This window comes from Cydia pomonella, chromosome 6 (genome assembly GCF_033807575.1).
Source record: "Cydia pomonella isolate Wapato2018A chromosome 6, ilCydPomo1, whole genome shotgun sequence".
Lineage (NCBI taxonomy): Eukaryota > Metazoa > Arthropoda > Insecta > Lepidoptera > Tortricidae > Cydia > Cydia pomonella.
In genome coordinates this window covers 6,768,439-6,795,305 of record NC_084708.1, presented here as the reverse complement: position 1 = coordinate 6,795,305, position 26,867 = coordinate 6,768,439, and the positions used below count along the sequence as shown (strand labels likewise).

General features: G+C 44.4%; 1 protein-coding gene across 1 annotated transcript; it reads left to right on the top strand.

Moving 5' to 3' along the window:
- The first annotated feature begins 25 nt into the window (after nucleotides 1-25).
- LOC133518589 (maternal effect protein staufen) lies at nucleotides 26-26,318 on the top strand. The gene is made up of 31 exons (XM_061852250.1): nucleotides 26-185; nucleotides 275-429; nucleotides 4,873-5,026; nucleotides 9,004-9,112; nucleotides 9,461-9,642; nucleotides 12,667-12,768; nucleotides 13,433-13,556; nucleotides 13,854-14,061; nucleotides 14,103-14,204; nucleotides 14,246-14,347; nucleotides 14,389-14,490; nucleotides 14,532-14,633; nucleotides 14,675-14,776; nucleotides 14,818-14,919; nucleotides 14,961-15,062; nucleotides 15,104-15,205; nucleotides 15,247-15,348; nucleotides 16,304-16,574; nucleotides 16,638-16,754; nucleotides 16,804-16,920; nucleotides 16,970-17,086; nucleotides 17,136-17,252; nucleotides 17,302-17,388; nucleotides 17,423-17,594; nucleotides 21,752-21,882; nucleotides 22,246-22,443; nucleotides 23,463-23,694; nucleotides 24,671-24,792; nucleotides 25,051-25,165; nucleotides 25,326-25,441; nucleotides 25,999-26,318. Exons 2-31 carry the CDS (start codon nucleotides 287-289, stop codon nucleotides 26,164-26,166), a joined length of 4,020 nt encoding a protein of 1,339 aa, XP_061708234.1. The 5' UTR covers nucleotides 26-185; nucleotides 275-286; the 3' UTR covers nucleotides 26,167-26,318.
- The last annotated feature ends 549 nt before the right edge of the window (nucleotides 26,319-26,867 follow it).

Here is a 26,867-nt window from a genome sequence, read left to right as displayed (position 1 = left end):
TGACCTAAATTATTATTGTAATATCTGTGCTTGCTTACATGGCAACATTTTTAACATGGCCGCATGTTGAACGAAACGATTTTCTTTACTGTTTGCCAAAAATAAATAATACTGCTGTTAATTGTGTGCGGATGTATGTTGAATACCTAGCTGGGGAATAAATTAGTACGAGGGACAAAATACCGGTAAGAAATATGAAGATACCATTTGTTTTCGTGGCAAGATTTCGAGATGTTTTTGTCGGTGTTACTGTTGAATGTTTGTTATATTGTAGTGTTTGGCGAAGATGATGCATCACCCGAACATGCATCACCAGCCGATGTCGGGGCACCCTCCGCAGCACATGGGCGGGCACCAGGGCATGCCCGGCCATCATCAGATGCAGCCACACCAGTTGCACAGAGAGAACAGGCACGTAACGCTAACTAGGTAATGACCGCTTATTACATTTATTTGCTCTAGATTCCAAAAATTAAAATTTAAATGCTAACATTATATATAACTATACTTTCCATTGCCACGAGATTAGGATGCTGAATTAACTTAGTTGCTGGTTATTTTGTGTGGATGTGAGGTAGACTATTATTTATATTATTTGGCACTTGTGTTAAATCAGTTTTCCACTGTATAACCCATTTAAATTGACAGAGGGTAAGTAAATAGATAAATGCAGGATATTTCGTAGCGAATAATGTCCTGCCCATCAGCAATCATGATTTGTATAAATAGTTGCTCAAACTCTTATTGGATTAAGGTTATTATAGATTTAAAGAAGATCTATTATTAATTTCCAAAAGCTGTTATGAATAATTAGGCCAGTGATATCATTAATCACAAATCTTTAATTTTCAAGGCATGAGATTTGTGTTGGTTTTGCCCTGAGCTTATGCCAAATTGGCAGCTATTTAGGTTATGTTTGGAGATGACAAGATACTTTATAGACAAGGTAAATGCACTGATCCTCCAGGAATGATATTTTGTATCCGAACAAAAGTGCACTCATTGAGTTCTTCAATACTAATAACCAAATCTTGTAAAGTAGCATTGCTGGTTTATCTTGAGCAAGCTATTCATACAAGTGTCTTATTTAAAAGACCTATGATATCAGTATCTGAAAATTCCACTATGACTGGCATGGAAAACTACAGCTTTAATGTATGTATGTATGTTTTATGATTTTTTGCAGCTATAATGGTATAAGTATTAAATAGTAGTAAAAGACCAAGAATCCAAAAATTGCATGAATATCTCTTCAGTAGTTTTTGAGTTTATCGTAAACATACAGACAATTTGTTTTATTTGATGTGGAAGAATTTGTTTTATAAGATGTACTATAAGATTTGAATACTTAAATACTATGAAGTTTTATGTACTTAATACATTCACTGTCAGTGACCCGCTATGCTGGATTTCTGTTCTTAGGATTTTTTTGCTACATATGATTTTTTCTGTGTTATCAGTTATAATATGAATTATCACAAATGATTTTTTTGGCCTCAAACACTAAGCGTTAAACATTGTTTCTTTTGTGGTGCAATGTACCTAATTTTCCCAGGCTACTTTAAAAGGTAATTAATTTTTGATCTAACTCATTGAGTACCTTACAAAAAATTAAGTATTCAATTTTAAGTTTTATTTACAAAGTATACATCTATGTATACCTCTGTAGTACTATTTAATAACTTGCTTAAATCTAAAATAGGCCCTAGAGGCACAAAATATTACAATTCAATAATATAATATCTGCAATCCTGGGATTGCACAGTCATCTCGCTCATGCTTACGCTCAGTGAGAGTGAGGGAAAACCCTGAACCCACAGATTATAAAATTATATTTTATTAGAATTTTTTTCTTAAAATTTTATTAATATAAATGAGAGCGACTTCAATGAATAAAAATATTTTAAAAATTAATATGGGAATGTCATTAAGTGAAACTTATGATAACCAAGCATCGGAGTTCTAATCGCATGGTAATAGCGAGCTATGGAGTCGACATTAGCAATAATATTCAACTTATATTCATATTCATTTATTTAATTAGTGATTTTAATTTTAAAAGGACAAGAATGTTTGTAAAGAATCCTTAATTTTGTCTTCGAATATATTAATATTACAAATAAGTATAATTATCATTTTATGTATTTTCATGTAATTTCTGGAAAAAAAGAACAATATGTATATTAAAAGAGGTAAAAATAATATGAATATTAATGAATCAATACAAAAAATGGTAATTATTCTTTTATGTAATATTTGTCCTGAAAGACAAAATTAAAGGATTGTTTACAAACATTCTTGTCATTGTAAAATTAAAATCACTAATTAAATAATTGAATGAATATGAGTTGAATTTTATTGCTAATAGCCGGGTCCACACAGAGCGAGCATACGCGCGCATAGACGTGCCTCGGCCGAGGCAGCGCGCGCATAGACGTGCCTCGGCGGAGGCAGCGCGCGCATTTTCTTCGCCCGAGCGCGCCGCCTCGACCGAGGCACGTCTAAACTGCCCGTTTTGTGCGTGAGAAAATTGCCTCGCACGTGCGTGCTCGCTCGCTCGCTCTGTGTGGACCCGACTAATGTCGACTCCATAGCTCGCTATTAGTCTACCGTGCGATAAAAACTCCGATGCCTGATGATAACGTTATTTTTTGGATAAGGGTAGTGTACCTATAATTATTTACAGTCCATATGACGCTACTTTATCGCCCTAGTGCGGTAACTAGCACTATACGTGTTTAGTCGAAAATTTAAAGGCCCATATGTACTGTATAACTTTGTACAATACACGTCCTACTTTTCGCACGTCTTACTTATATCGTAATGTACTATTAATACTATTATACAACTACCAAATTGTTCAATGATGCTTTTCCTTGCGCACTGACGTCATAGTGTGATGACAAAAGTGGTGACCTTCACATCGTGTCTGATCGCCGATGATGAAGCGCTGAGAACAATTCTGGCAGTTGTTATCATCGCACCAAGTCCTCTGCTGGATATCAGAACTTCAAGCCATAAAATGCACCTAATACGATAACGTGGTACGGTCGAGCTTATATACATCTTTACACAGCAACGTACCTAACATTTATACGAACTTATTGTCAGTGTCTTGGAGGCGTTTGTGAACTCATTTCTCTCGTTCTCGTTCGAACGGTTGTCGAATCAATTACCTAGGTAATTATAAAATCAACGATAGCTTAACAGCGCGTAGCTCGCGCTGGCAGTGAGTCCGCGCGAGCTACACGCTACGAGAGTAGCCAATAACACTTTTTGCTTGTGTAGCTGCAAGCGCCTCCAAACAGAAACCCCACTTAGCAGGTCGCTGGCAATGAATATGTAGGTATTAGGAGGTGGATTAATTGTGACTTCACAGAACTACTCGTACTAACTTTAGTTTCATAAATTCTGGATTTGAGTATAGACTGACAGTACAAAGTACAATGGGTAAAATATAAACTATGAGGTAACAAATTGTAAATTCATAAGTTTTCACTGCTTTTAGGTTTCAAGAAATGTTTGTAATAGCACTTCATTTAGTTTTATGATCATTCAAGCTATTGTAGCTCATCTTCTTCCTTGTTTAGTTTGAGATATTCTGTATAGCGTTACATGCGACCGCCATCGGAGTTTCGTGAAACTTGCGTGCTAGATATCTCTTAATATGGCAACACATTTATATTAGGTACACTGTATCATTGTCATAGTTGCAAGCATTCATATTTTTTCTTGCGCTAAATATGTAGCGTAGCAGCTTTTAGCTTAAATATCAAAATTAGACTTGTTCTGTAAATTGTAGAAAAAAAGGTTTATGAATATATTCACAGTTCACACTTAATACCGGATTGAATGTTAACTCAACATTGACACTATTTTTACAGCAACAATATAGGTATGTTTAACTAAATAGAGTGGAGACTGCATTGATATGCAAATGCTGTGTAATTTGTTGATACGTCGAGGGTCTCTTGCGGCGGCCTTTATACTGAAACTGGTCATGAATGGGCCTACAATGGAACATATGACGACGACTCTATTGATCCCTGGCCACGATCAATGTGGGCCCAGCTTTCTTCGGGTAGACTAATATATCACGTGTATTGAATAGCTCGCCAGTTGGGATAACTGTCTCTTGCTGTGCAGACTGCTGAGAGCTCGCACGTTGCTCGGATCTGTGCCTATTTGAAGTGCTTCGAAGTGAATAAAACAATAGGATACGTGACAACATGCTGTTTAGAAATACGGCCTTTAATAAGGACTGACCAGTTCGGTAATAAACTAAAGGCAGTTGATACTTACATTATCTTATTATTCTTATTGTTCATCATCTTTAGAAGTTTGTGTTATTTGTGTTAGGTACTAAGCAAAGTAAGTTATCGTGCGAGTGTTACAAGTTACAAGCAGATAGTGCCCTAGTGTTTGCTTGATTTTGTAAACTTCAAAAGTCTCATAGAACCACCTGCACAACACTACATCAACCACATGTGCGCGACGCCCCAAAGACGTGTCTACATGCTGGCGCACCACATACAATCGTCTCGCACATGCTTCATACATCTTCACAACACATTTGTATAATATGGAGATCTTGGTCTTCAGTTGTCGCCGTACGCTACGTATTTCACTCCATTATTGGAGTATGATCTGCTCACGACTCCTCGTAGCAGTCATTACGACATGGTCGATCATGCATGACTCGTGATGCGATCATAATTCACGGTCAAACATCATGTTTCGTATGATCGTGAGAAAGTACGTAGTATATCCATTCTGTGATACAGTGTTACCCCTCTATTATATGGACACACCTGGAGACCAAGGCTTCCTCAGTGGTACCAGGGTAGCAAGTGACTAAAGGTGTGGTTGCAGGGTGCCTCTGGGCCCGTCGGGCGGCGGCATGGGCGGGCACGGGCAGCTGGGCATGGGCGCCATGGTGCCCCCGCACCACGCGCCCGCGCAGCGCCCCCCGCACCCCATCCGCGCTATGCCACACCATCCGCAGCAGCACCACTCTATGCCGCCGGTAAGTCTGGACATATGGCTCAAGTATAGGCCACTAAAGCGCAACAACTGAGGTGAAGTGCAAGGAGATTCTAGTAAAAAGTAGCTTAATCTATGTCTGTTCGGGCTGAAGTTATAAGTCATTTACACCTAAACCTTCAACCGCGATCTTTTTCAGCTATCAAACGTGAGGCACAATTTTTTCTTTGACATCTTATACAGTGAATAATGCTTTGCCTATAGTTACAATCCAATGTTATACAACTTCGCTAATACTGACTGGTAAGATGGAAATACCCCCAACAATTTGCTCACGTTTTCATTAGGTCGTTAATGTAGACATCTGAAAGTGAAAGCAAAATAATGGGATATTGTGATTGTGACCTTATGCATGAAATTCGAATTGAGTGGCCAACAAAAATAACAATCATGTTCAATGAAGTTACCTGACTTTGCTCATTTTACAAATCCAAAAACCGGTTTTTGACGCGTGATTCTGCTTCGATAGGTATAATTTACGTTTGCAATTATTAGACAGCGCCCAAATGCTTCACGGTAAAATTGCACGAATGCAAGCAAAAATATAGACGATACGCAAAAAAAACATGACTAACATATAACATACATCAAATCGGCAATCAAAGCCGACCTTTACTCAACCCTCTTAAGAGACAAAATGGTCCCGTTGTTCGCGTGATCAAGTTTATACTTGTCTGCTGTCTCCCGGCCAGAGACAAAGGTACCCGTACCCGTAAAGCACCCTTCTCACGTAGTCCCACGTCAGAAGGGTGCTTTATAACTATGAAACTTATTATAGTTATTGGCAAGTATGTGTTGTTATAAGGTATAATAAGTTTTTGGCAAAAATTTCATTTTTGGTACAATCTTTTATCGCTGACTGTACTTTTTTTCCACAGGCAACTAATACTCATCGAGACAATTCTAAAATCCCCATACACAATTAGGTTGCGTTGTTTTATCACAGAGTTCCTATGGCTACCTCCTGTCTCCATCATCAGATCAGATTGATGGTACCATAATATTGCATTGTCACCCGACATACATATGTATGCAAATTTTCAGCGTAATCGGAAACCGGGAAGTGGGTAAAATTTAACTTGCAAGATTCCAGGACATACATACAAAGTAAGCAACAAAGATACATACAGGTGAAGTTAAATAAAAGCTTGTAAAAAGCACCACATTTTCTCAAACTGTGTCATAACTTAAAGAAAATGATTTAGAATTCCAGAATAGGGTTATTATCACAGTCATGTTGAACCAAAAGGGATATGTTTCTATATGTAGTAACAATTAGACTGTGACAGGTACTTTCAGACGCGAACTGTTTAAGAGATATATCCCAACTTAGAAAAATATTCCCAGGTGGCAGATACTTTTGGCGCGTTGTTTCATACGCTACTTTCGATGCTGACTGTACATAAAAGCGATATTGTAAATCCCGGGTGAATGACCTTCGTGAATGGATAAGCGAACATTTGCTCCCCTCAAAAGTGTCCACTGTCACCGATATTTATTTTATTGCGACATGTTTTTGAGCGCATTAGCAAATATATTGGAATGGAAGGGAATATGGTACTCAGTAACTAAGTGAGGGTAAATCAGCCTCAAGAATTTATAGAAATATTAGGTAGCCAATATCAGGCTGACGCAACTAGGAACAAAATAAGTTTTGTATGGAACTTGTTTCGCAAATCTTTGCCAACGAAGAAAAATAAAACGTCAGTGCTATTTATTCTGTCAAGTTTACATCAAGTCAACTGTCAGCCTAATTGTTTTGTTTGTTATGAAGGCTTCAATGTTTTGTTCGGGTATTTCGTGCAATTTCTTTATTATTTAGAGAAAATATCGAAAATAGTGAACCATGATCAGAGTATAGAACGAGTTTGTTACAATGCCACCGAGAAAACGGTTTACTAAGTGTGAAATATGTGGCAAGCGAGCCACTCGAGAAAATCACGAAAAAAGGGATTTTATGGCGAAATTTCCCTTGGATAAAGACCGGTACGTATTGCTATAGATACTTTTGACCTTATTTTGGTGCAGCAGGCTTTAAACACATCGAAAATTTGATATTTTATATTATTTTTAGTTGTGAACTAGGGATGTACTAAAACTATCGATAATTGTATGTTTATTTGTATATCAGTGTAAGTAATTAAATAAAATATGTGAAATTTCCTGAGAACTTGCATGCTATATGACACAAAATTAATTCGTCCAAGATTTTCAGTGGAAAATTATCTATCATCTATGCATTAATGGTCATTATTTAATATATTTTTTTTGATCTAGTCATTATTTAATATATTAATCTGAAATGTAAGTAAATTAATCTCTCTTTTTTGATCAATAAAAAATATTATACGACATTATTACACAAATTGACTTAATCCCATAGGAAGCTTAATAAGACATGTGTTGTGGGTACTTAGACAACGATATATACATATAAATACACAGAAAACATACATGACTCAGGAACAAATATGCATGGTCATCACATAAATAAATGCCCGTACCAGGATTTGAACCTGGGACCATCGGCTTCATAGGCAGGGTTACTGCCCAGTAGGCCAGACCGGTTCTCATGATTAACAGACATATAAATACATAAAAAGTTAGAGCATTGATAAAGGGTTGTTGATAATTGGATGCCAAAAATACATGATTTATAGCTGCATATTAGCGCTAAATAATCAGTTGATCATCTCATTAGCAAACACTTGGAATATAAACTGTACATAACCAAGGCTGTATGTTTTCAGATGCAGGCAGTGGGTTAAATTTGTTGGTAGCGAAGACCTGATACATCTTCCCATAGAAAAGTTACATTTATTGAAACATGTATCTGCAGATCATTTTGAAAATAGTGCTTTTAATAAAAAAAAAATAAAAAAAAATAGTGCAGGATTTTATAATTACATTCTGAGTGTAACGAGGTATTCTAAAATATAATCCTAGCGTAGTGAGGTATTCAAGTGTTAACGCCTATGGGTGGTATTCCACCTATGCAATTTCTTTGTCCAATGTGTATTGCGTCTCACATTTTGATTAATGACAGAGTGAGACGCAATGACATTGGACCAAGAAATTGGATAGGTGGAATACCACCCTAAGGTGGAAATATTTTTGCTACCACGTGATAAATTTACATACTGCTTTTCACATCACCTATGAGGAAATTAAATTAAATAATTTAACCTAAGAAGTATGCAAAAAGAGGAAAAAGAGTGATCCCTCCTAGTAGGGAAAAAAAGTGCTACTTTGATCCTGCCTAGTGGTGAAGAACAACAAGGTGTTCTAAAAAAAATCGAGTCCACATTAAGCTCGACCACGTATTAGTCCACTCATAGAACTATCCACTATACAACATACAACTTAAATGTGGACTCGATCCTAACTTGATTTCGAGTACAAAATTTGTAGACAAGAGTCTATATTTTAACCCTCCCCATTTTATCGATATCGATAAGAAACGCAAGCGTGTAGCGTACTACACTATTTAAATTGCTTATGTTGGTACTATGGTTCTTTGACAGTTATTTGTCGTACATTTTGGTAATGATTTGCGAAACAAAGGGATTCCACTCGCTAGTATGGAAGTCCCGTCTCTTAAAACGTAGTGATTATATGCTCTTTGGCCAATATGAAAAGAATATCTTTAATTTTATTATAAAATTAACCCTGGCAAAGTTAAAGTGGCCTATATTGGCTATGTTTTATTACAAAATAGTTGATAAACGAAGAGACAACGAGGCACCTATACAATTTAGAATTAAAATTTTAGGTTAGATATCTAATAACGTAAATGAATACCTAATTAAGTTGTCCTTATTTATTGTTTGATGGATGTTTTTATATACTCTGCTTTTCACTTGGCTTGCAAAAAAATAAACACTGTAATAACTGAAGGTGCAACTGTGCGGTTTGAAAAGCAATTTATATGGGAATTATAAATATTATTAAATATTACAGCAACCAATGAAGCAGATGCGCCGCGGGTACGGCGTAGGCTACGGGCCGGCGGGCGTCGTGCCGGCCTACGCGCACCCGCCGCTGCAGCCCGCGCCGCTGCCCGTCCCCGGTGAGTCATTGGGGCCTACTCAATCGCACGTTTGTCTGGCGTGTAAGATACGGGCATAATATACTAGGGTATCACAGGGAAAAGTTACTACTGAACACCTAGATTGAACGACAACTCGGGAAAATGGCTTTATTTCTTATTTTATTACTAAAGTCCTTGTAGTCATTGGTAGAAACTGTGACAAGAGTGTTCATGAGTATCATCAAAAATCTAACGCATTTATGATGGCGCGCGATACGTTCGAAACCGACCGTACATTACGAGCGCTCTCTAGTAGGGAACTTGCCCCGATCGCAGTGCGCTATATTTCGGTGGCACGGTTATAATAAATCGTGTTCGTTCTTCCAGCAGCGACACCAGCCGTCACCAAAGAGCCGGCGCCGACGACGGTGGAGCCGCCGGAGGAGAGCGCGGAGCCGGCGGAGGACTCGCGGGCGGCGGGCGACGAGGCGCGCCCGCCGCCCGCCGCGGCCAACAGTAAAGAGAAGACCCCCATGTGCCTGGTCAACGAGCTGGCCAGGTACAACAAGGTACGTGACAAGCCTTAGAGACTTTGAAAACCCCGAGTCGGGCCGCGCTCTCCAGATAAATGGTCCGTATATAGCGCGTCGAGTCGTTCGTGAAGCAACGTGAAAGTATCGAGCGCTTAGTCTACTTATATATACTTATGCTTGTAAAGACGTGCCCTCCCCGCGTCAATCATGATGGACGACCCGTTTGCAAGTCAATGCGTCGGTGGTTGGCCCGGCATTTTCTCGTCCTTATAGCAGGGGAGCCGAAGATGCTAAATTTGTAGTTACTCGAGCGTCGTAGAGACTTATTGGATTCGTAAGATTAGAGAATATGAAATTATATGTAAGTTTTCTTTTCCAATAGTCGGGGAAGCCTCGAGAGATTTTTAAAAATGAAAAAAAAAACATCGCATGTAGTTATTCAAGCGAGTCACATATTGGTAGTTACAGTCGCGCAACATGTTTTTGATAATAGTGGTGTGTTGGTCATAAGGCAGGGTGAGTAATTAAGAAAAAAAAATACTCGAGCTCGTCAGATTAGATATTTAAAGAGGATGTTAAAGTGGACCCTACATATGCTCCGATTCAAATGACTGACAATTCGGAAGTGACGCAAGCCTGTAGTGAATTTTTGAAGACGCAAATAACGCCTTCCTGAAATACTCAAGCGTGTCAAGTTAATACAGAAGGTTCAGATTGATGTCCCAATTCTGTTAAACCTAAATCTGACAATAAGTTGGAGGAGCTGAGTCTTTATTATGACGGTGTACATTTTTTTAATTTTTTAAGATATCCTTTTTGTGCGTAAAAAACTGCGTCGATATTCCGTGAAGTACTTAGACCAAAATCACTCGAAAATAGCGGGATGTTTCAGAAATGGTCAACAATTTTCATTATTTTTCTAATCGTCGTCGTTTTGCCTTGTTTATCCTTTATAGCAGTGACATTATAAATTGTATAAAGCATTGTAAATACTAGCTATATGCTGATGATTTACAAATATTTTTTTCTTTCCACCCCAGTGATATCGCTTCAGCAGTAAAAAAGGTAAATGATGACTTAAAACGATTATCAAAATGGACCTCTACAAATTGTCTCGTACTAAATCAAACAAAGTCGTAATACATTGTGCTCGGGTCTCGAAAACGGGTAAATGCTATTATTAGTAAAGATCCAATTATACTGGTAAATGATGTAAGGGTTGATCGTGTCGATGAAGCAAGAAATCTTTTGGAGGACTTTTGTTTGACACAAATCTGCGGTTTGAAAATCACGTGGTAGAAACTATTCGAAACTGTTTATATAGCTTAAAACTTTTATATAACATCCGCAACTTTCTCAGTGTCGACCTTCGATTGAGACTGTGAATCCTTGGTTTTATCAAAAATTAATTTTTGTCTCACTGCATATGGCCCATGCCTTCTGGCTCGTTCTCAACGTCTCATTCAAAGAGTACAAAATGCTTGTGCGCGATATTGCTTCAAAATACCTCCTAGGACGCACATAACACCGTACCTAAATAGCTCGGATACGTTACAAATGACCGGTAGGCAAGAACTTGTTTGCATGCCTGCTATTTTACACTATCCAAACGAAACAGCCCTCCTATCTCTTTAAAAAACTCGTATGGCTTTCTAATACCCACCACCAACCTAGAACTTCACGAGCGGCCGTTTTACTGGTTCCCAGGCACAGATCCGCTGCTTTTAGGGGGAGTTTTCGGTACCGTGCAAGTAAATACTGGAACAATATTCCTGCACCGATTCGTCGCTCACGAAACAAACTTAGTTTCAAAAACAAATATCGTCTACACCTTTTAAACGAACAAAAAGAAAAAGGCTGAATCTCCCTTGCTTCCTTTTTGATGTTTCTTAAAATAAAAATGTACTTATGTCACTATATTTTTTTCACGTAAAATAAATAATTAAACAGATAACAAATAGAAGATATTGCCGCGCCTCGCATATATACACAATTACACTAACACAACACTTACACAAATACTACTTGAACTTGTACATAAGGTACGTCATAAAGCGTTTCACAAACTTTTATGTAAGGTCCTGGCAGAATATCAGCGATGTGGCTTGCTGTATCATCATGCTGAGCCAGCGCCAATTCTCTGCCACGACACATGGTTATGTCCTTTTATGTTTTTATTTCTTTGTTCATACCGTTAGTTTATCTTTTAATTTAAGCTGCATGTTAATGTTTAATAAGTATCCACCAAACCAAAAGAAATCGTACGTAATCGTACGTCCAAAAGAGAGGTATGGGCATTGCGAATGTCATCTCGCTTTGTGTGGTAGGGCACAGCCAGTGGATGTCATTCCAGATCTAGAGCAGAACCCAACTGGGGAAGTACCTCCACCTTACAGAAAACAGCAGCCAAATAACACTAGACCCTACTCATAGTGTTGTGTTCCTGCCGGTGAGTAAGGTTGCCAGAGCTCAATGAGGGGGGGGGGGGGCTTAGGGTCGGCAACGCGCATGTAACTCCTCTGGAGTTGCAGGCGTACATAGGCTACGGACACTGCTTACCATCCGGCGGGCCGTATGCTTGATTGCCACCGTCGTAGTATAAAAAAAAAAAGTATCTCTCTTTGTAATTACCATGTATGTTGTGCTACTAACATAATGTGTCTTCAAAGAGCACAGAACGCCATCCTTCGAGTGATTGCCAACGCACCGTGGTTCACCCGAAACGATGAAATACACGATTATCTCAATATGGCCACCATAAAAGAAGAGATCAAAAAATTCACAAACAATTATATTCAGCGCCTAACTACTACTATTGTAAGGGGAGTCCTGGTCGTGCGGCTCTGTTTTAAGAACTAATACATGGTGGAGGTACTCAATATCTGACGCGCTCGAGTAACTCCAAAAATCCCCTTTTGGGCTCCCCTACCATTAAGTTTGGTCTCAGTATGTGGGTACACCGCTGAGGACATTGGAGATGTGGGAGGGCGATCTGGTTCATACAAAAGCATGTTAGTATATGTTGACCTCTGAATGTTATAAAAATGTAAATTGTTTCAGATTAAGCACCAATACCGCCTCACATCAGAAACGGGACCGGCTCACAAAAAAGTATTCACAGTAACACTCCGACTGGGTGATACTGAAGAATACACAGCTGAGGTAAGTTACGTTAACTGCAATTACTTCAGTCATTTCTGTGACGGTGCATTTATTTCACAAGTGGTTAAATATCACATTCTTTAGCTCAGTAATGAATTGGTATTCCTGAATGATATCAGTTTAGGTGCGAGTTATTTTTGAGAGGATCGCTAAGGCCACGTACGCACTTGCGGTCGTAACCGCGGCGGCGCATTGCAATTCCATACTATTAGGTGGCACTACTATTAGGTATGCATTTAGTGCGTTACCAAAATCGGAAGTTGACTGCCGCGCATGCAACAGCATGTGCGTAATGGGCTCCAAATGCTTGCGAGAATATCATAGTGCGATGCGTGCGCAGTCTGAGCAAACCAGAAATGGTGCGCAAGTGTCTGTTCCGTTGGATATGGACGCATTTTTAACACAATAAGCGGGGTGTTATATGTTTAATATCTGTCTGTGGCAACGTAGCTCTCCAACGGATGGGCCGATTTCGATGCGTTTGTTTTTATGTGAAAGCGAGTTCTGCTGCGGTGGTTCTTAGCTATATTTCATAGAAATCGATCACGCAGTTTGAAGAGTATCCAAAATTATGTAGGATTTTTTGGCGTATAGCGTAGGGAGTTTCATTTTTATTTTTTAGTTATTACGGTGTTTATAAATTGAGCATAATTTTTGTGTTCAGGGTTCTTCGATAAAACGAGCTCAACATTCAGCGGCCAGCGCGGCGCTGTCGGCCACGCACTTCCCGCCGCCGCCGCCGCGGGCGCCCCCCGCGCACGCGCCCATGCCGCACCACCGGCACTCGGGTACGTACACAATATCTTCTATTTCTTTGTTAAGAGGTATGTCGGGTTCCTCAGCCTCTGTATCGCTTAATCAAATGGTTAGGAGTCAACACAAGAAGGGCTTGTGGGAAAATAAATAATTGATCTTCGATACCTCACTTGGTCGATCGGCTAAGGTTCCAGAGGCGCACGTAATCCACTTTTTGTTTTTTTTTTTTTTCTCATATGGCTCGCATGTAGCGAGTTATGTATTCTATTACTATGAGGAAGTTAGCATAAGCATCGCATCTAATCTGAGTTGTTGTTTTGTATATGCAGGTGCAGTAATGCCGACGGTGGAGCTGAACGCGCTGGCCATGAAGCTGTGCCAGCCGGCCATCTACACGTCCATCCCGGCCGTGGCGGCGCCCGCGCGCGCGCGCAGCCGGCCGCCCGCCTACCGCGTGCCGCCCTTCGTGCCCAACGTGTACCAGCGCATGCTCAGCCCCGGCCTCGTGTACCGCGTGCGGGTCACCGTGGGGGACAGGTAACTACCCTAAGGCTCATCTATACATGAAGCTGTGCCAGCCGGCCGCCCGCCTACCGCGTGCCGCCCTTCGTGCCCAACGTGTACCAGCGCATGCTCAGCCCCGGCCTCGTGTACCGCGTGCGGGTCACCGTGGGGGACAGGTAACTACCCTAAGGCTCATCTATACATGAAGCTGTGCCAGCCGGCCGCCCGCCTACCGCGTGCCGCCCTTCGTGCCCAACGTGTACCAGCGCATGCTCAGCCCCGGCCTCGTGTACCGCGTGCGGGTCACCGTGGGGGACAGGTAACTACCCTAAGGCTCATCTATACATGAAGCTGTGCCAGCCGGCCGCCCGCCTACCGCGTGCCGCCCTTCGTGCCCAACGTGTACCAGCGCATGCTCAGCCCCGGCCTCGTGTACCGCGTGCGGGTCACCGTGGGGGACAGGTAACTACCCTAAGGCTCATCTATACATGAAGCTGTGCCAGCCGGCCGCCCGCCTACCGCGTGCCGCCCTTCGTGCCCAACGTGTACCAGCGCATGCTCAGCCCCGGCCTCGTGTACCGCGTGCGGGTCACCGTGGGGGACAGGTAACTACCCTAAGGCTCATCTATACATGAAGCTGTGCCAGCCGGCCGCCCGCCTACCGCGTGCCGCCCTTCGTGCCCAACGTGTACCAGCGCATGCTCAGCCCCGGCCTCGTGTACCGCGTGCGGGTCACCGTGGGGGACAGGTAACTACCCTAAGGCTCATCTATACATGAAGCTGTGCCAGCCGGCCGCCCGCCTACCGCGTGCCGCCCTTCGTGCCCAACGTGTACCAGCGCATGCTCAGCCCCGGCCTCGTGTACCGCGTGCGGGTCACCGTGGGGGACAGGTAACTACCCTAAGGCTCATCTATACATGAAGCTGTGCCAGCCGGCCGCCCGCCTACCGCGTGCCGCCCTTCGTGCCCAACGTGTACCAGCGCATGCTCAGCCCCGGCCTCGTGTACCGCGTGCGGGTCACCGTGGGGGACAGGTAACTACCCTAAGGCTCATCTATACATGAAGCTGTGCCAGCCGGCCGCCCGCCTACCGCGTGCCGCCCTTCGTGCCCAACGTGTACCAGCGCATGCTCAGCCCCGGCCTCGTGTACCGCGTGCGGGTCACCGTGGGGGACAGGTAACTACCCTAAGGCTCATCTATACATGAAGCTGTGCCAGCCGGCCGCCCGCCTACCGCGTGCCGCCCTTCGTGCCCAACGTGTACCAGCGCATGCTCAGCCCCGGCCTCGTGTACCGCGTGCGGGTCACCGTGGGGGACAGGTAACTACCCTAAGGCTCATCTATACAAGAAAATAAAAGCCAGCAAAATTTTTACATAGTGATCCAGGAATAGTACATTGTAGGAGAGGACGGAAAACCGCTCAAAGATGGACCGGGTGAGTTTGAAGGCCGACACGTTAGTGAAGGCCCTAGCGTTTCCGTCCAAGGAATTACATAGTGCTTTTCACAACTACTGCGAGGATAAAAATATTTATTCAAATAACGGTTAAATGTTGCAGTACTCTGAATCTTTTTTCAGTTTTTAATATTTTTTTTACATTTATGTTTTTGTTATGTACACCTAGTACTATAGGGACCGTGCGCGTTGGAGGGTCTGCCATCTTGTGGTCTGAATCGGAACCATAAACAGGCACATTTACACGTCAAGTGTTTTCTTGTGTATAGTAGGTTCTGCCATCTTGTGGGCTACATTGGAACAATAAACATCACATTTACGCTTCGCGCCAAAAATCTGACAGCTCCTGTGCTGCCTCCTACAGTTCATGCACGCTCCCTATAAGTTTACACTATTATTTTTCTTCAATTGTACATTGATATTTAAATTAGAAAACTATTAGCTAAGTTGTTCATATGTATATTTTAAGGTTGTCGCACGTAGTATGTAGTATCGGGCATATTGGATTCGCGAAAAAAATCATAGACTTTATAGACCGAGCTGATTTGAGCGGAAATTTCCTTGCGAGGTGGGACGCTCCGTGTAGCGTACCTATTTAATAAGATTTTTGTATATGAAAGGGTTGATTGGTAACCATTGTGTGTGTGTTCAGGGCGTGGTTGGGCGAGGGAGCGACGCCGCAGGGCGCGCGGCACGACGCGGCGGCGCGCGCGCTGCACGACCTGCGCCCGCCGCCCGACGCGCCCGCGCCGCCCGCCCTAGCGCCCGCCGTAGCCAACGGTAACTATACTCGGTCGCACGTTGTGTGCGTGTGTTCAGGGCGTGGCCGGGCGAGGGCGCGACGCCGCAGGGCGCGCGGCACGACGCGGCGGCGCGCGCGCTGCACGACCTGCGCCCGCCGCCCGACGCGCCCGCGCCGCCCGCCCTAGCGCCCGCCGTAGCCAACGGTAACTATACTCGGTCGCACGTTGTGTGCGTGTGTTCAGGGCGTGGCCGGGCGAGGGCGCGACGCCGCAGGGCGCGCGGCACGACGCGGCGGCGCGCGCGCTGCACGACCTGCGCCCGCCGCCCGACGCGCCCGCGCCGCCCGCCCTAGCGCCCGCCGTAGCCAACGGTAACTATACTCGGTCGCACGTTGTGTGCGTGTGTACAGGGCGTGGCTGGCGAGGGCGCGACGCCGCAGGGCGCGCGGCACGACGCGGCGGCGCGCGCGCTGCACGACCTGCGCCCGCCGCCCGACGCGCCCGCGCCGCCCGCCCTAGCGCCCGCCGTAGCCAACGGTAACTATACTCTGTCGCACGTTGTGTGCGTGTGTACAGGGCGTGGCTGGCGAGGGCGCGACGCCGCAGGGCGCGCGGCACGACGCGGCGGCGCGCGCGCTGCACGACCTGCGCCCGCCGCCCGACGCGCCCGCGCCGCCCGCCCTAGCGCCCGCCGTAGCCAACGGTAACTATACTCGGTCGCACGTTGTGTGCGTGTGTACAGGGCGTGGCTGGCGAGGGCGCGACGCCGCAGGGCGCGCGGCACGACGCGGCGGCGCGCGCGCTGCACGACCTGCGCCCGCCGCCCGACGCGCCCGCGCCGCCCGCCCTAGCGCCCGCCGTAGCCAACGGTAACTATACTCGGTCGCACGTTGTGTGTGTGTGTACAGGGCGTGGCTGGCGAGGGCGCGACGCCGCAGGGCGCGCGGCACGACGCGGCGGCGCGCGCGCTGCACGACCTGCGCCCGCCGCCCGACGCGCCCGCGCCGCCCGCCCTAGCGCCCGCCGTAGCCAACGGTAACTATACTCGGTCGCACGTTGTGTGCGTGTGTACAGGGCGTGGCTGGCGAGGGCGCGACGCCGCAGGGCGCGCGGCACGACGCGGCGGCGCGCGCGCTGCACGACCTGCGCCCGCCGCCCGACGCGCCCGCGCCGCCCGCCCTAGCGCCCGCCGTAGCCAACGGTAACTATACTCGGTCGCACGTTGTGTGTGTGTGTACAGGGCGTGGCTGGCGAGGGCGCGACGCCGCAGGGCGCGCGGCACGACGCGGCGGCGCGCGCGCTGCACGACCTGCGCCCGCCGCCCGACGCGCCCGCGCCGCCCGCCCTAGCGCCCGCCGTAGCCAACGGTAACTATACTCGGTCGCACGTTGTGTGCGTGTGTACAGGGCGTGGCTGGGCAAGGGCGCGAAGCTACTTATATCCTAAAGCTAGATCTACATTACGACGAATTACACCGCGTCGACGAAGCACCTGCCGGCTTTATCATTATTCACTCTCTTATTATGTTACTTATTTATTTATCACAATTTAACTTGAGTGCTTGTCGATCAGTTGTTGCACGAGATCACTCAATCACGAGGTCATAATGATGACACTGTGGCATGTATGGGACTGAGAGGTGTAATGAAACACAAGTGCTTACTCACGAGCGTCTGTATTGTAACTAACTCAACGTACATCGTCAACTTATATCTATATCTTACACTACCACGCACACCTCAACACCTTTCATTCATCAATGCGCGCGCAAGGCAAAGGTTCGAACGAAATCGACAAACAGCCAATAAAAAAAATGTAAAAATATTTTCGTATTTCTATTCGACGGATGGAGATCAAATCGATAAAATGTTATGTTTATTCATTAATGTAATTTACGAGATAATTTAATGTATAAATTATGTTTGGTGTGATAAAACCTCTTTGAACTAACACTTGAAACCTAATAGTTGGTTAAAAAAAATGTATTACTCGACCAAATTAAGAAGGCTCCGTTTGCATATTATTAGCAATCAGTTACCTTCTTAACTCAGTCGGATAATATAATGAAAAAGCACGAGTGTTTATAATACACTGAAAAAGCACGCGTGTTTAAGAGGAATTCCTAGTTGCGATTTTTCCATACAAACGCTCTCGACTGATTCCTCCCTGGATTTTTAACCTAGAGCAGTGATTTTTTCAAATAAGATCAATATCATCAATATCTGTGCCTCTATGTTTTGCTTTTTTGGATTATTTTAATTTGAAGAAAGATACAGCGCCTCGAAAATCGCAAAAACGGCTAAATTGAATTGGCTGTAAAAAAAGGCACAGTATACAAATATGACAAAAAATATCCAAAAAATCAAAACATAGCGGCATAGATTATTTCTTTCTCTTGCAATTTCCAAAATTTCATAATGATTAGTTGCGTTTTGGAGGAGGAAACAGTCGAGAGCGAAACCTCGATTTTTGAGTTTTTTGCGAGTGAATTTCGGTCCGAGCTGCAGTTGTCCTTATCGCACGAATTGGAGGCGGAGACAGTTTCTAAATATACGTACACAGAAGCAATAGTGATGGGCATAACATCCTTATTAGGGATTGCAGAACCGGTACTGTTTTAAAGAACCGGGATTTCCCGGTACTTTCGGAACTGGTCTAATTATTTCATTATTTTAAATAAAACGACAGCATTTTGCGATTTGACCACCTTTCGTATTATAATTTAATAATCATATTTTCTTTTATTACGTAGTAGGCAATTTTTTTTTAGAAATATAGTATTTTACATTGCTCACACTTGTGCGTCACAAGTAAAAGATAACTACTTTGATGTTTGCCACTAGATAGCAAATTTAATGAAATTACATTGACGAGGGGATTTATATATAAGTATCGCAGTCGTATTGTATAATCCGCCGTATTACATTACGGCTAGCCGATATCAAAATAAGGGCCATTTTGAAATGCGGTGGTTCAACGATTAAGGTATCTTGGGTAAATACCGGATGCGGGTGAAGAACGTAGGACATTCATTGCCCCCTAATTTGGCTTTATTTTTTAATGTTGACAACATTGTGTAAGACGCCATTTCATTGCGCCTCGACTGTCAGTGTCCCCGCGTCGCTCAAGGAGTCGGGCTTGTGCTATGTGCAACTACAGAGAGCAAGGTAAATTTCGCGAATTCTTCCTTCTATCCGATCTTCGCTCTGTAATTTATTTTGCGTATTGTGATGAAACTGTGTTTGTTTTTGTAATTGTGTTAACAGACCTAGCACTGCTGTAGACCGATATCCGATCTTGACCCTTCCAGGTAAAGATCGGACCAGAAACAATCAGATCTTTACCTATTTAAAACAAACAGCAGTGATTATCAAACTTTAAATTTTCTTCAATTTACCTACTGACCTTAATTATCACATTTATTGTTTTCTTGATCACACTTTCGTACCATTATTTTTATCCAGTACCACTACCAGCGCGACGGTTACTGACAATGTAATTTTTTTAATTTCCGCAACCCAAAGGTTGCCTTTTAGCGATAAGACCGCATGTTGTTTACCTGTGCTTATGTGTATGTTTTCTTTTGTATTGTTTTCTTTTATTGAGGTGTGCAATAAAGAGTATTTATATTGTATAGGGATGATGATACATGTTGAAATTTATAACAAAATCGAGTAAAATAGATAGCAAATGAGCAATTTTTCGCAATAAAGTACCTACACATACGGATGCATATGTAGATGTGCACGCATACATACATTGCTAGTTTCGGATACAACATAGAGATAGGGCTTCGAAATTAGTTTCCTTAAAATGCTTCAAGAGGGCTCCCTTTTCCTATATATTTAATTATTTACTTTACTCTTTACATACGATCCTTACATTTTATCAAAAAAAAAAAAGATTGTATATCAACTATATATTGCAAAATTATACCAACAAAATCGCAATTTTAATTATTTTCCATACTTCAAGATGGGCTCTCAGTGACCTTGACCTTTCTAAAGAACTACTAGTCTTTTTTATTTCTAAGTTTGATTCTTATTTTTTTGGCGACCTTCATTAAAAATGACTGGGCACGATTATTTTTTATTTTGATTTTTGTCCCTCCTACTTAAGTACTTAATATCTTCCAGTACATTCCATTCAATAAACAATACATTTACACTTTCCCTAAACCTGTACAGTTCACGAAATCTTAAATTGTCAAAACTTCGCAACGTATCTATTATTTTAGTGGTTTTTTTTTACTTCGGGTAAACCTTACAATAAGAGGTTTCTTAGCACATTGTTTACTTATCAAATTGCCTTATGACATAGGTATCAAAGTTTGAGAGCCACAATTTTACCAATTTTTGTATCAGGGTTAAGATCGGATACAAAAGGGTAGACACCGGACCTATTTCTTTGTGATACCTTATTCTCTTTCCATTAGAAGCAACTTGAAAATGTTCTCCCTTGATGGCAAAACACTCGTTACCCTAAAAAAAAGTATGTCTCATCTTTACACAGGTACAAAACTAAAACCGTTCTATATTGAAGATTACCAAAATTCAGGCCGAATCTACGGTTATTATTTAACGATTCGCTACGTACTTCAAGAATCTGTCACGTGTTGAGATCTCGAAAAAACGTTTTTTCACGAGTTCTCTCAATTGGTCCCAAAATTGTCCGGCATTATTCCAACATACTTTACCCAGATCAGATTGTCATTGCGATACGTTCTTCAATAAGGCGGCCCAAGTTTAGCCCCATCGTACTACAAGTTAAATAGATTGTAGTTTAACCATAGGTATATTTATTTTATACCTACTTACAAAATTTCACAACACACCATGATCACTCCCAACTTACTGATACGGATAGGTACAGTCAAGTGTAAACATATGGGTGTACACATCTTACTCAAAAATATGTCCCATAGCATCTTATTCCAGTGTAATAAGAGCGTAGTACCATATTTATGAGACGATTCTTTCGATACATATTTTTGCACTTGACTGTACAACGACAACCGAAGCTGAGACTTCATTATGTTTTGCAGTTTTTACCTACATGGTAATTAATATCAATCAATCAATCAATCATTTATTATTTCGTCATCATAGGTGTAAAATACATTTAGTACAGGTGATAGGGTGTTTGGTATTAGGGTGTAATAGATACAGTATAATATAAAAATGAAAAACAATATTACGTGGTAACAACAAAAACAACTTGCGTCGGGCAGCGCAGAATAAATTCCGTCTGGCTCGCGGGCGATGTCGACGGAACGGCGCGCAATGAGCGAGCGCACGAGTCTCGCGTCTGTGTGCGCGCACTCACACTTAGATAGCTCCGGCTCCCGCCCACCGCAGCGCGACAGAAACATAGCTTCAAAAATTCGAGATTTGAAAAGTTGCTCAGCTAGGAATTGCTCTTAATATCTAGGATTATGAGCCAAAAATCGGTGGAATAAAACGTCGTTTTGAGCAAGTGTGTTGAAAATAAATATTATATTCATTTTTGTGTTAATCATTTTCAGGTGACGCAGGGTCAGATATCATGAATTCTGAAGTGAAGTCGCCGGTGTCGTTAGTACATGAACTAGCTTTGAAACGAAATCTCACAGTTCAATTCACAGTGAAGTCAGAACGAGGACCACCACATATGAGGGTATGTGGCACTTACAATATATTCTAATTAGATAAAGTTATTAATATATAGAGATATGTACAATAATAAAACTGTTTGTATTAACTAGAGCACAAATCTGTATAAATTACTTTTACTTTGTGAATTTGTTGTTTCACTGCATCTGAATAAAAAAGTTACAAGCGTTTCATCATCATCGTCGTACCGAACCACAAAAGAGGGCTGAAGAAGGCCCGAAGACGCACGCTCTTAGCGTCAGAAGCATGCACGCCGACTTTGACGTAACAAAAGTATGACGGTCGGCGAGCGTGCACGTTCCGTGGGCGAGGCATTAGGTCGTCTTAGTCCAGTGAACACATAAAAACCGATCCCGTGTCCGTTTAGGTATTCATCACAGTATGCACGGTGGGCGAGATGGAGACGGAGGGCGAGGGCAACGGCAAGAAGGTGTCGAAGCGGCGCGCGGCCGAGCGCATGCTGGAGGAGATGCGGCGCCGCTGGCCGCCCGCGCTGCTGCGCGCGCGCCCCATGGAGCGCCGCCGCCCGCCGCCCGCCAAGAAGAAGCCGAGGAACCTGATTAAGGTACCTTTCTGTTTGTTCCACACGCCAGCTCGGTCGCCATAGATCGCCATAGATTGGTTAACCTTTTGAACGCCACGCCTATCCTATATATGCCCGCAATGTTCGCGAACTTTTGGTAGCAAGATCGGCTACATCAGTCACTTGCGAGCATACCAGAGACAGCAACGGAGTTGATAGCAGTCGCCGTGGCCGAATCGGCCGTGGAGTTATTATAACCTTTTAGACGCCACGCCTATCGCACGCGGCGCGTAATCGTGAACCTTGTCGGTACGCATGAAGGTTGATATTGGGCTGTAGCCGCGCGCGTCATGACTTCTTTGGCGGTCAAAAGGTTAAAACAAATATACAGCGTGTATTTTTGATACGACCATTTGTTTTAAGGGTTGTTAGTATCGGCCCAAATTAATTAAAGTTCATATGTGTTACAAAAAAATACGACATGTATTATATATTTTTGTTGAATAATAATTGAGCACGTAATGTATGTGTGTGTGGTTTTTATTGAAAATTGCACTATTGGATAGGTGCGAAGTGTGAGGTGTGTGGTGAAATGCAAGCAACGACGACGCATGGCGTGGGAAATACGTATTAATGATATAAATGACATGTGTGCCAGCTATCGACGGTCAGATAACTAATGTGTCTCATAGACACATTAATGTGTGTGTAAAACTGGCGCACAATCAGCACAGAAGCAATATTTCTGTATAGACGTCACCCTTTTTTATTTTTTCCAATATTTTTAGTAACTAGTTCCTAGCTCGGTCCCCTTACGAATGGATCAACTCTTTTCTTCTATCTCGATATAGTTCTGTGGTTGAGTCGTTTCAAGTGGCAATTTGCCAAGGAAGTTTTTACGTTCTTTCTCGTTCACTGTAGATTCTTGTTAGGCCGCGAACTGGACGCCGACGGGCGGCCGTTCATTGATTTGATCGAGCTCAATGTAAGAATCGACCGGCCGCCCGCCGTCGTCCAGTTCGGGGCCGAACGGTTACTGTACGGTCGGCGCGTGTCGGCAGGAGGGCAGCGGCGCGGCGGAGGCGGGCGGGGCGGGCGGCGGCGCGGACAACCCCATCTCGCTGCTGGCGCAGGCGCGGCACGCGGCGCGCGCGCGCTCGCCGCAGTACCGCGTGCTGGAGGAGCGCGGCGCGGCGCGGCGGCGCGAGTTCCTGGTGCAGTGCGACGCGCCGCCGCACCGCGCCACCGGCCTGGGGCCCAACAAGAAGACGGCCAAGCGGCGCGCCGCGCACAGTCAGTATATACATACACCTACACTACCGTACACCGCCACTGTACCACACTCTTTTATTTGTTAAGTAAATTAATGTGTTTACTCTCTGTATACATCCCGTAACAAACTTATTTCTGAAGTATTATAATTATGGTAGGACGGATTCTATTTTAGAAAATTACTTGGTTCGAATCTGGCCTCTACCACTGAAGGGCTTGGTCACATTTTCTTTAGTAATAGACCGCAAGCCAGGAACAATTTCCATGATCAATCGCCTCCCGGCTGAAAACTCGTGTAGTGGTTAACGGCTAGGTATGATGGACCCTCGTGGACGTCAGCTGCCACTCCTTTGGTGGGTTGATGAATGGCAGCCACCGAAACACGTAAAACAAAAAAATCGTCATCGCCTCCCGTTTGATACTTTGTCAAATGATAGTTCAGATGCTGTTTTTAATTAATAAGAGGGTTTTATTAATTAAAAACAGCATCTGAACTATCATTTAGCCGGTTATATCGCGGTGCATCAGCTGGTCGCATAAACATGTAAAAAAATAAGCGCTATACCTTTTATGACAGTAATAACAAATCATGAAACTTTGCATGTAGCATTTCATCAGGCGTAAACGCCCGAAGAGCCATCAACGGACAACGCAATTTACACATTATGCATACTTTATCGCACATAAAGTGATAAGGCGCAAATTTTTTACATGTTCATTTTACAGCTGACGGTCATTCCACCGCAATAGAACCGGCTGACCATTTTTTTAATTTAAAACAGTATCTAAACTATCATCTGACAAAGTATCAGCCGGGAGGCGATGACTGACGAAATATGCTCCTGGCCCGCGGTCTATAAATGAAATAATTTAGTTGCTTCTCCATCAAGTGGACGAAAACTAGCGCAATGACCCTGTGACATCTATTTCAGTTTATAGTTTGTTTTTATTTAATGCGTGGTTCTCCCTCCTTAAAACACTTAGATTTATATTTCAGACGTTTTGCTAGCAATGGAAATGAATGGCGGGACTGAGGGCGTGACGAGCGCGACATTGACAGACGCGAATACGAATGGTGCCACCGATGCGAGCTGTACGAATGGCGATGCCAAACGAAAAGTAAGTCTTAGTTGTGAAACGTATCGCATAGTAAGTACTAAAAAAACTCTTACCCTCTTATTCATAAACGTCTACTACAGTTAACAAGCCGCTAATAATCGTTTGTCCCTTTCCATCATACCAATACGTCGGAAAGGGACAAACGATTATTAGCGGCTTGTCAACTTTAGTAGACATTTATGAATAAGGGGGTAAATGTATACTGTACATTCTATTTACTCATACTGTTATGTAATAAGAATTGGGTACGTCCCGCAGGAGTCCCCGGGCGCGGGCGCAGGCGCCGGTGGCGGCGGCGCGGGCGACGCGCGGCAGCCGGTGCCGGGCGTGCTGCTCATGGACTACCGCACTCCACATCCCACCAATGGTACTGGTAATACTTCAATTATTACAATTGTATTTGTATTAAGTACAACTCATTACTAGTGTTCATACATGATGTTCGTTTATTTTACTTAAAGTGCCCCTGTTAGTTAATAATGAGCTACATTTATCACAGAGAACGGCAGTAACGTTATTGTAATTTGCTGCAGGTGTGAGTGAAACAGGTGCCACAGGCACGAGCAACAGCAGTCCGGGGGCGAAGGAGCAGCTCATGTATTTATCGCAGCTGCTTGGCTTTACTGTGCAGTTCTCTGATTTCCCCAAGGTAAATCGCCTCATATACTTTTATTATGTTTTCTAAATATTGTTGCAAAACTTTAATCTTTTGGATTCACCTTAGGTATTTGTTATGTAAATAAATCTTGTTTTTAGTTACTTATGTAGTAGATTAATGCGATGGTGTCAGCGTCTACCTTACCACGCATGCATTGGCATGGCCCGCGACGCGTAGAAAGTAAAAAAATATTTATTGGTTGCCTCATTCGACAGACGGTTACAAATTATAAGTGTGCTGTTTCTACATAAACATCCGCATACATCTGTATATTTTTGATCGCTTTAGGCTCTTTTTCTGACGAACCTATAGAATTTATACACTACGCAATATTTTTTCCTGATCAGTGTGTAGGCCCCCGTCTCACATCGGAATCAATCCGGTAGCAGTATCGCTCCGGTTTCTGACCGCTAAATTATAAAAGGGCTTTAAACAAAAACTTATGCCATGCCAGTCCAAATATGATCAACGAACGAGTGGGACGTAGCTTCGGTTAATTTTCTGACCTATCGCAAACTAGCCCCCAAAAATTGATGTTTTTGTTTTAGCGCAACCACGGCGAGTACCTGTCCCTGGTGTCGCTGTCGACGGAGCCGCCGGTGATGTGCCACGGCGGCGGGCCGTCCACACAGCACTCGCACGAGCAGTGCGCGCGCGCCGCGCTGCGTGCGCTCGCGCTCATGGGGCTGGACGCGCCGCCGCAGCCCGCCGCGTGAGTACTGTCCCTACTGTCCCTGGCGACGGAGCCGCCGGTGATGTGCCACGGCGGCGGGCCGTCCACACAGCACTCGCACGAGCAGTGCGCGCGCGCCGCGCTGCGTGCGCTCGCGCTCATGGGGCTGGACGCGCCGCCGCAGCCCGCCGCGTGAGTACTGTCCCTACTGTCCCTGGCGACGGAGCCGCCGGTGATGTGCCACGGCGGCGGGCCGTCCACACAGCACTCGCACGAGCAGTGCGCGCGCGCCGCGCTGCGTGCGCTCGCGCTCATGGGGCTGGACGCGCCGCCGCAGCCCGCCGCGTGAGTACTGTCCCTACTGTCCCTGGCGACGGAGCCGCCGGTGATGTGCCACGGCGGCGGGCCGTCCACACAGCACTCGCACGAGCAGTGCGCGCGCGCCGCGCTGCGTGCGCTCGCGCTCATGGGGCTGGACGCGCCGCCGCAGCCCGCCGCGTGAGTACTGTCCCTACTGTCCCTGGCGACGGAGCCGCCGGTGATGTGCCACGGCGGCGGGCCGTCCACACAGCACTCGCACGAGCAGTGCGCGCGCGCCGCGCTGCGTGCGCTCGCGCTCATGGGGCTGGACGCGCCGCCGCAGCCCGCCGCGTGAGTACTGTCCCTACTGTCCCTGGCGACGGAGCCGCCGGTGATGTGCCACGGCGGCGGGCCGTCCACACAGCACTCGCACGAGCAGTGCGC